This window comes from Electrophorus electricus, chromosome 22 (assembly GCF_041902795.1).
Source record: "Electrophorus electricus isolate QZ-2024a chromosome 22, ASM4190279v1, whole genome shotgun sequence".
Lineage (NCBI taxonomy): Eukaryota > Metazoa > Chordata > Actinopteri > Gymnotiformes > Gymnotidae > Electrophorus > Electrophorus electricus.
This window is the reverse complement of record NC_137518.1, coordinates 15079892-15089864: the sequence shown is the minus strand read 5'-3', so window position 1 is coordinate 15089864 and position 9973 is coordinate 15079892. Positions and strand designations below refer to the sequence as shown.

The 9973-nt window shown below is 37.3% G+C and overlaps 1 protein-coding gene across 1 annotated transcript; it reads left to right on the top strand.

Annotated features, from left to right (window-relative positions):
- Window positions 1–4083: 4083 nt before the first annotated feature.
- Window positions 4084–9936, top strand: myg1 (myg1 exonuclease). The gene is made up of 7 exons (XM_027012449.2): window positions 4084–4415; window positions 4527–4639; window positions 5955–6114; window positions 6798–6947; window positions 7903–8025; window positions 8198–8379; window positions 9591–9936. The coding sequence occupies exons 1-7, from the start codon at window positions 4122–4124 to the stop codon at window positions 9781–9783; spliced, it is 1215 nt and encodes a 404-aa protein (XP_026868250.2). The 5' UTR covers window positions 4084–4121; the 3' UTR covers window positions 9784–9936.
- The last annotated feature ends 37 nt before the right edge of the window (window positions 9937–9973 follow it).

Below are 9973 nucleotides of genomic sequence, written 5' to 3'. Positions count from 1 at the left end.
TATTGGATTCCTCAGTACATATAAGATATTGTGAATTACTTTCGGATCTCTGACGCGCGTTAAAGCTTCTTTATTATAGATTTATATGCCCACAGAGCTCAAATCTAAATGAGAACATGTGCCCATTCTTACAATAACCCAAGTAATGAACCTACAGTTTGTGATTCTTAAGAGATTTGGACCTAAAAGTTGCCCTAGCTGTATTTTGAAACCTTTGAAACAAATTGTATTGTAGTGTATTATATATATTTTTAATTTTTATTCTTATATTATTTTTTAAATTGTTAAAACTTTATTTTGTTTTTCATTACACCATTTTTCATACAAAACATTGTCAGAAATTAACCTGAATTGCTTACAAACAGTGACGAGCTAAGTTGTTTACATGTGAAAGACAGGTTAACTTATTTGTTTACAATGATTAATTGACTAATCTGATTTAGTTAATGTCTAAAGCCTTTTGTCAATTTTTCTGTTAAGTATTTGTCAAATAATAAAACATTGTTTAATATGAATTGCATTTTTACAGTAATATGTTTCTGACTGAGCTGATTATTTGTGATAATTATGGAACATACTTAGGGTCTTTTATAGCAATTTGAAGTAAAGTATGTTTTACTGAAGGAGAATATGTTTGAGTATTTTTTTCTGAAAATACCAAAATAAAAATGGCAGGTTTTGTGTGTAAGATCAGAATATGTACAGTGTCACTTCATAGAATTATAAAGTTTTTTTGTTTTTTTTTTAAGTTTTTTAAATTTCAACAATAGTTTGTAAACACTCGAAAAACATAACCATTTGTTGTTAACCCAACAGTAGGCATAATTTTGGTGAAATATCTACACATGAATACAAAAAATGTCAAAAAGCAGACTGGGTTTGTGTTTATAATGTTTGTGACCCTAATATAAAAACCATGTGAGTGTTTCTAATCCCCAGGATTAGATCCACCACATGATTATCCCTAAATGATGACATTATCCACAAAAGTCAGAGGAGAGCCCTATGAACTGTGTGACAGAGAAGCTGATTCTTGGTATATGTTATGGAAAGGGAGCATCTAGAGAAAAAAATGTTTGACTATAACTATTCAGAATCCATAATTATGCAGAATCCATTAAAATCAAACCCTATAGCCAAGACGTATTTTTGCTGTATTGCTACTTCAGGTCAAATATGGTTACCAGTAAGGAAAAATGCACAAAAAGATTAAATATGTGTTTTTGTCATCAGTGTCGAAAATATATAATACAATTATAAAGACATTTCTACTGAACACTAGATGAGGGGCAACAGTCATTTTCACTAATACTTTGTTCTCTCTAATATACTCTGTATGCACCCTGTCTCAGTAACTCTGGGTCTAACATGGCAATTTAAATATGAGTAACCCTGATAATAATGGCTAATATTTAATTTTTTTCATCATAATCCTGAATTATCATGGAATACTGATGTATTCTTTACATTTTGTAATTTATCAGATTTAAATGCTCAAAAAAATATTAAAATTTTGCTGCACATTTGGAAGTGACAACATGACTTTTCTGGGTGGGGGTATCCAGAAATAGTATCCAGAAATGAGTGGGGAAGATAGCACTATGAACTACAGAACTAGGAGGTCATGGCTATAAGTTCCATTGTTGGTAATAAGTATTTTACATTAACCTCTGTGCTGTGGTTTAAACGAAAGCCATCAGATACATTGGATGCAATAGGATGGTAACAACCAATAAAGAATAGACATCTCATCTAAAGTGGCTGTACCAGACCTCTGAGACACCTTCTCATCTACAGTAGTGGAAACTTGAAGTAACTACTCAACTTGCAGTAACTTCTGCACATAGAGCCAGCGCTAAAACACAGAAATGGCATTGTTTTCAGTTAATAAGCATCCATTTAGCTTTGCATTTATAAAAGACCCCTGACCAGTTTCCTGTATCATATAATTATGTACCACTCAAAATCACAGCTTACCATGTACATTTATATATTTTGACATTTTTAGATACTATTCATATATAGTGGCAAGATTTAATGCCATCATCAAATGTTCATGCTAAAGGTGAGGAGATGGGAACCTTAAAAGATCACAAAAAATTACACTAGCCGTGATATTTCCTTTAGATTAATATAAATTGCTTATGGATATTATTCAATACAGTGAAGAGTTAATGACAATAAAATGACCAGACAATGCCTTCCTGAAAGTCACATGGTACCTGATGGGAAGAGGGAGGGTGATGGGGAAAGAGGAGGTTGCCCTGGCAACAGAATCCTCAATAGGCTATGTGAAGTCAGAAGCTGTAATATTAGATGGTGACTGTAGAATGAGTCACTATATGGCAGGCACAACTCACATTTTAACGAGGGCAAGCAGGGAGCTCAAGGGGAAATATGAAGCAGGAAGGCAATGTGTGCTTGTGTATCAGGATTTAAGAAAATTTAAAAAAAAACTACAAACAAATTGCAGTGAAGTATAAAATAATAATATAGGAATAATATAATAATATAATTAACCCCTGCACCTTATGTACCACTGGCAAAAATGGAAGTGGCTGATTAAGAGACATCCTACCAATGGCTGGAAAAGGCAGGCTTGAAAGACAGCACAGAGGCACTAATCATGGCAGAACAGGAACAAGCTCTGAATACGAGATCAATAGAGGCCTACCATAGCAGACAGGACCCCAGACGCAGGCTGTGCAAAGATGCCACTGAAACAACCCAACACATAACAGCAGGATGCAAGATGCTAGCAGGCAGAGCATACATGGAATGCCATAACTGAGTGGCTGGTATAGTATACAGATACATCTGTGGTGAGTATGGGCTGGACGTTGCGAGGTCAAAGTGGGATACACCCCAGAAGGTGATGGAGAATGGGACTTCCAGACAGTCTGACAAAATGGTAAAGACTAACCAACAATACATAATAATGATGGACAAACAGCAGAAGAGGGCCGTTGTGATAGATGTAGCAATTCCAAGTGATAGCAACATCAGGAACAAGGAACACAAAAAGCTTGAGAAACACCAAGGGCTGAGAGAAGAGCTGGAAAGGGTGTGGAAGGTGAAGGCAAACGTGGATCCCATGATAATCGGAGCACTAGGAGCTGTGACCCTCAAACTGGAAGAATGAGTGCAGCAGATTTCAAGAACAACATCCCAAATCTCCATCCAGAAGATTGAAGTCCTGGGAACAGCTAAGATACTACGCAGGATCCTCAAACTCACAGGCCTGTGAGGTAGGCTTGAAGGAAAAAAAAACACCACCCGGAAGAGAGCGAATGGGGAATTTTATATAAGTGTGTGTGCATGTGTGTGCGTCTGTGTGTTATCACCCAGTCTTCTTCTTGCATTACTACAGAAGTTGTCTATTGTATCACTTGAAAGAAATGTAATCAGCATTACATTGAAGAAACCAGAAGAAGTCTTGCTTATCATTTTGTTGAACATCTGTGGATCATCAGAATTTGTAATTTCCAGTGGCAAGGCATTTTAATACTAATGAACATTGCATCTGTTTGCATTGTCAGTTGTTACTATGGTAGCAATGAAATTAGTTATTTTCCACTGGTACCAGAGTTGATGATCCTCAGTATACTGTGTGTTAAAGTCCACTCTGTGTCAAGTGTATAAACATATTGCTTTATGAAAAAAATGAATGTTTAAACGCTAAATAACCTCCCAGATATTCAGGATATGCCACATATATATTCAGAAACTCTTGCTGGACAATTCAATACAAGACAGTCCAAGGAACTAAAGTTGCTGCTAGATGTACTAGACAGGTCATGGAATTTATTAATGCAATTTATTAATGAAATATTAGTAATGACCAAGTTCTACAAGTTCTCAAGTTTTGCAAAACATAAATATCTCTATAACTTGGTGCTTTATCGGCACATTTATAAAGCATATATTTTATATATTTTGGCGTTTTACATGCAGATCCCAATCATGAAGCAAAAAGTAATATGCAGACTTCCTTTTTAGGACAATTGAAAACGAATTCCGCTGTGTGACAGCAGAGGGCGGTATGTGCGCATTGGATGTAACTTGATAACGGTAGAAGAAGAGTTCTCATCCGCCGCTGTAACACATGCGTGCTGTAGTTTATGTTCACGACGTTTTGGATGCCCGGTTCTATGAGAAGCATAAAACCGTTGGTGTATTACGTTCACAGGAACTACAGACTTATCCCACTGTGTTCATGTAAGATTGCATCTGCAACGCGAACTACGACTTCCAAAGGCTCGTGCGCCTTTACGACACAGAGACCATATATGCACCTGGCGAAAAGACCTTGTTTTGAGACCATGACTTCTGCTAAAATCGGCACGCATAACGGAACCTTTCATTGCGATGAGGCTTTGGCGTGTTATTTTCTGCGTCAGCTCCCGGAGTACAAGGTGACAAGTACACACCTACACACACACACACACACACACACACACACACACACACACACATGTTAAAATGTTCTATCCTCACGGTGTTTGAACCCCCCGCCCCCCCGTTAGGATGCAGAAGTCATTCGCACCCGAGACCCTGCGCAGCTGGCAACATGTGATGTTGTGGTGGATGTTGGTGGAGTATATGATCCAAGCACGCACCGCTACGACCATCATCAGAGGTACTGGTCAATTTATTGGCTCAATAGCTAATTGCTCGATTTTGTTCTACACAAATATAACATCAGGATGAACGACTGTTATATCTTCGAGTCTTGTTCGTCAGCTATTTCTTTTTTTCGATAAATACAGTAAGATCATAACCTATATCGCCTATATCTGTAGAGTTATGGTGATTTTTTAAATACACAAAAATCACTCTATTTAATCATTTTTAAGTCAGTGTAAGCTTACTTCCTAAAGAGTGACAGTTTATATAATTTGAAGTTGTTAGGTTTTTCTGAATATATTTCAGAATGTGGAAAGTTTGTCTTTTTATCAGTGTCATGTTTTTTCAAAGATAATTGGAGAAATTAATACAGTGATTATAAAGACATTCAATACAAAGAAGGAAATAAGAACAAGAAGAATCCTACACACTAAAAAAAAGGAGGTGGAGGATTTGTTTTAATGTATCTCACCAGGGAACATGGACTAAATTAAAAAGGAGCATACTAGGCTAATTGCTGAACCAGTAGCTTCCAGTTTCTCAGCCCCAGGTTAAGCCTAAACATATACTATAAGAACTTCCCAGTGTTGATTCAAAATTGGCACTGCAGTTTAATCCCTGAGTAAGATCCATGTCCAGGAAACCAGCCCTAAAATATGTAACAACTAAGGAGTGCAATAATTTCAACAGACAAAAATGGGCAGCCTAAGGTCAGTTTTATTACTGATGGCTGCACCATCTGTTATTAAAGAATCTGACACTATAGTGAAAGACATCAATGAGTGTGTTGAATCAGGAGGAGATCAGTTTTCAATATGAGCCCTATTTGGCACTTTTAGTACAAGACAGGAGGTGATTGATCATTTTGGTCTAAACTGGACATTTCTGTGCAGAATACGAAGATTGATTCAACATTACAGAGATTTCTGTTAACATTTAAAAGACCTTGTAAGGATATGACTTGTGATTGTATTAGTCGCATCATAGTATTTTGAGTTTACTTGTACATACAAATGAGTCAAGCATTTCCAAATAAATTGCAATAGCTTTTATGATGTTTCTTTCTAAGATTTCTGAAAATGGTATAATGATAGACATAGTAGAACAGTAGCCCAGCAGAATAGTAGAATGATGGTTGTTCTTTTGTTCTACTTGCAGACCTTTTGCAGGTACATTTAATGTCTTCAGTTTTGTGGTCCGCCTAGTTTTTGTCTCTCTCCTAAACCATTAACTTCCGATGTTTGATAAGTTCCTGTATGTGTTGCTGGTCACTGTTATGAATTAACATTGAACAGTGGGATGTTTACACAGGAGTTCTTTATTCTCAGGTGCTTTGTGGAGACCTTTAACAGCTTGTGCCCAGAGAAGCCATGGCTAACCAAGCTGAGCTCAGCAGGTTTGGTTTATCTTCACTTTGGTCGGCGAATACTTTCCTCTCTAACACACCTAACACAGGAAAGCAGAGAGCTGGAGATCCTCTATGACAAGGTTAGTTTTTATGAAAACTCAAACTTTGTTAGGCTTGACTTTGGTTTCAGCATTATAGACACCTCAGGCTCTATGCAGAGGGAAATTGTTAGCCTTGATTTTCTTTTACATTAATTAAGTTCCTTGAAAAAAACAAATGTGTCCATGGGTTGTAATCACAATTCAGGTATTGCCCAATGGGCCAATCCTTACTTTTTATTTTACTTTCATTATTTTAGCTGTTGACAAAAAAGACTCAGAGACTGAACTCTTGACGTTTTAATTTGGGTCTCTTGCATTAGAGAACTTGATGTTTTGTGTTTCCATTTTTGTGTTTCCAATTTTACAGTGCTGAATTTGTTCCTTACGTTTTTTTAAATATATAATTCATGCTTCTAAAATGTAAAATTAATTACATTCACACAAATTTTCAAATAAAACATTAAAATCTTTATGTAAATTACATGAAAGTAGTAGCATACGTATACATTTAAATGGCAATTTCAAATCATACTTAGTGACTGCCATTTTATATATCACAGAAATTCAAGTGACACATGAAAGTAACTGGAAAACTGGAAAACCTAAAAATGTTTAATAGGCAGCCATTTTTTAGCCTAATATTAATTAACTGATTCATTAATCAATTAAGCCAAGTGATTAATTAGCCTTAATAAGCTTGCAGAGTAACAACTTTGTTTCAGATGTATGAGAACTTTGTGGAGGAGGTGGATGCTGTGGATAATGGGATTTCTCAGTATGATGGAGAGGTCCGCTACACTGTCAGTACTACCCTGAGTGCTCGGGTCAGCTATCTTAACCCATGGTGGAACGGTAAATGCCAGGACATAGAGGTTTGTGATGAAGCTCATTTAAAAAAACAAAACAAAAAAACTTTTACACTTTGTGTTTCTGCTTGTCAAATTACCTTTAAACATATTTTGTTAACATTTCCTTATGATAAGTAGTTACAAGAACATTATGTATACATTGCAAACAACTCAAAGAATAGTTCAAGCCTAGCAAAACTGGTGACAATATTTGATATAGCGGGTATGGAAATTAAAGAAGAAAACACAACAGTGGCACTTAAACTTATATTTAATTTTTTTTTTTAAATAGCAGCTATCCGTCATTCGTATATGCCTGCTATGTATCACATGTTTAGTAATTACAGGTAACATTATTATATATAGGAATTATATATAGGTATTATTATATTCTAAATTTTGCAACCTGAGTTAATGAAGTGTTGTCTTATATTAGACAAATGGTGAAGTGTCTCTTAACCCTAGTTATGTATAGTTGCATAAATAAGTAGTAATCTAAGTCATGCAAAAATTGCCTTTTTCAAAAGTTTTGTTTCCGATGTCTACAGTCGTCTACCCACTGTGTCTCAATGTTTATACTGTATTTGTCATACTATAATCAGACTTTGTTTTGATGCTAAGTCTTTTATCTTTGTTCATCATATTCCAAATGTATAATTTTGAAATTCTCAAGTGCTGTTCCTTGAATGTTCCTTTGTTTTGAATTCCTTTGTGACGGATAATTAGTTTGACTTTCATAGATAGCATAGATTTTCCACACAGGTTTATGCACTCTGTTTAATATCATTGTGTAGGTACAAGGCAGCCTTTTCTAATTTGATTAGTGTAATACAATTTGTGTTTTGATGGTCACCTAATATGGAAAATAATATATATCCAAACGCCTGTTAACTCACTTAAAATATTGATAACTGTTATAATCTCATTATTGTATGTTTGGGCTCAAGCACAGTATTACCTCGAAGTTCTTGTGTGATAGGAGGGTTTTCACAAAGCCATGGCCTTGGTGGGAGCTGAGTTCTTAGACCGGCTGGATTACTATCAGAATGCATGGCTCCCAGCACGAGGAGTAGTGGAGGATGCTGTTCAGACAAGGCATAAGGTAATCAATCAGACACAGGCACTTACTAGCACTAACATAAGCTGCAGCTTAGATGGAGAAAGGCATGATCTACTAGAAAGAGACTTTTTACCTTTCAGTATTGATGATTATTTAGTCTGATTTGTAGCTCCATAATGTGGTGATAAGAGGGCCTGATAATGCTAATGTTCAGGTGGACCCCACTGGGGAAGTACTTCTGCTGGCCCAAGGTGGATGCCCCTGGAAGGAGCATCTCTTCTCCCTGGAAAAAGAGCTGAAAGTGGAAGTGCCCATCAAGTTTGTGCTCTTTCCAGACCAGAATGGCCAATGGAGAATCCAATGTGTGCCGGCAGGGATCAACACGTTTCAGAACAGGTACAGCTGGTAGAGGTGTACTGGGCGCAGAGTTTGAGTGGGGTCTGAGGATTGGGTTGAGACTTACATTTACAGAATTTGGCAGACACTCTTGTCCAGAGTGACTTACAATAGTGCTTTGTCATTTACTCATAGAATACATCCTAACCAGCACACTAGGTTAGAGTCCAAGATACCAATGAACTAGAATGCTGTTGAAATACAGGGATCAGTGCTGGTGCCTAGAAGTGCAAAATGCATAAGCTCTCTCTCAGAAAAGGATAAGTGCAATAAACAGTACCCTACAATAAGGACTAGATTTTCAGATAGTCAACATAGAAGCAGGATCAGTGGTCATTTTAATATTCCACAAATAGATGGGTGTTCAGTCTGCGTTTGAAGACTGCAAGGGACTCTGCTGTCTGGACAGCAAGCAGAAGTTCATTCCACCATCTAGGAGCCAGGACATTGACTAGTCTTGATGCTTGTCTTCCATGAGACTTGAAGCATGGTATTTAACCATACTTGTGATTCTAAGTACTCGAGGTACAGGTCAGGCTTTGACCATTGACATCAGGTATGGAGGGGCTGGTCCATTTTTGGCTTTGTAGGAAAGCATCAAGGTTTTAAATCTGATCCTGGCAGCTACTGGAAGCCAATGAAAGGAGCGCAGCAGCAGAGTGATGTGTGAACTTCAGAAGATTGGAAACCAGTTGTGCTGCTGCATTCTGGATAAGTTATAGAGGTGTGATGGCTCTTAGAGAAAGACCAGCAAGTAGCAAATTGCAGTAGTCTACCTTTGAGATTACAAGAGACTCTACAAGTACCAAGGTAACTTCCTGCGAGAGAAAGGGCAGAATCCTTCATATGTTAAAAAGGAGAAATCTGCAAGACCGGGTCAGATTTGAAATATGAATTGAGAACGACAACTGGTTGTCCAAATTTATCCAGGCTACGAGCATCCGGATGGTGATACCAGGGAGCTCTTGAAGAAAACTGTGAGGTAATAGTAAGGGCTGGGAGTTGCTGGGATGTACAGAAGCTCAGTGTTACTGGGGTTGAGCTTCAAGTGGTGGGCTGGTGGACATTTTACAATTTATTGTCTAGAATGAAAGATGTGGTTTAGGATATAGTATGAATTTGATTCCCATGATGGACTCGAGACTTTTTCATAACCATGTGCCGAAATTCATTAGTTTTTGTGTCTACCCAATATGTGTCTCCATGTTTAGATTGTCAATACTGGAGGAGTGGCGTGGGATCAGGGATGATGACCTGTCCCAGCTCAGTGGAATCCCAGGCTGTGTGTTTGTCCATACCAGTGGCTTCATTGGGGGAAACAAAACCAAGGAGGGTGTTCTTGAGATGGCCCGTAGAACTTTGCTGGCATCAGCCACACCAAAAAACACCCCTACTGGCTGCTGAGACATGTTTTATTGCTTAAGCTAATTTGATTGCTTAGTGTCACCTCATTCATATACTTTTGTACTAATAATGTGCTGTACCTAGACAGGAACATTTGTCTTGGTTCACTTCAGTTTTTTACTTCTGGAAGTAAAGTCCATCATCTAAACATGATGTCAGTGTGTCAAGATTTTTTGGTGTCTGAAAAACA

Bases quoted from the DNA above. Each gene is read 5' to 3' on its own strand.
- myg1 (XM_027012449.2), top strand. From the start codon at position 4,122: ATGTTCACGACGTTTTGGATGCCCGGTTCTATGAGAAGCATAAAACCG. The intron at 6,115-6,797 runs GTTAGTTTTTAT...ACTTTGTTTCAG, and splicing joins TGGAGATCCTCTATGACAAG to ATGTATGAGAACTTTGTGGA. The intron at 8,380-9,590 runs GTACAGCTGGTA...CTCCATGTTTAG, and splicing joins ATCAACACGTTTCAGAACAG to ATTGTCAATACTGGAGGAGT.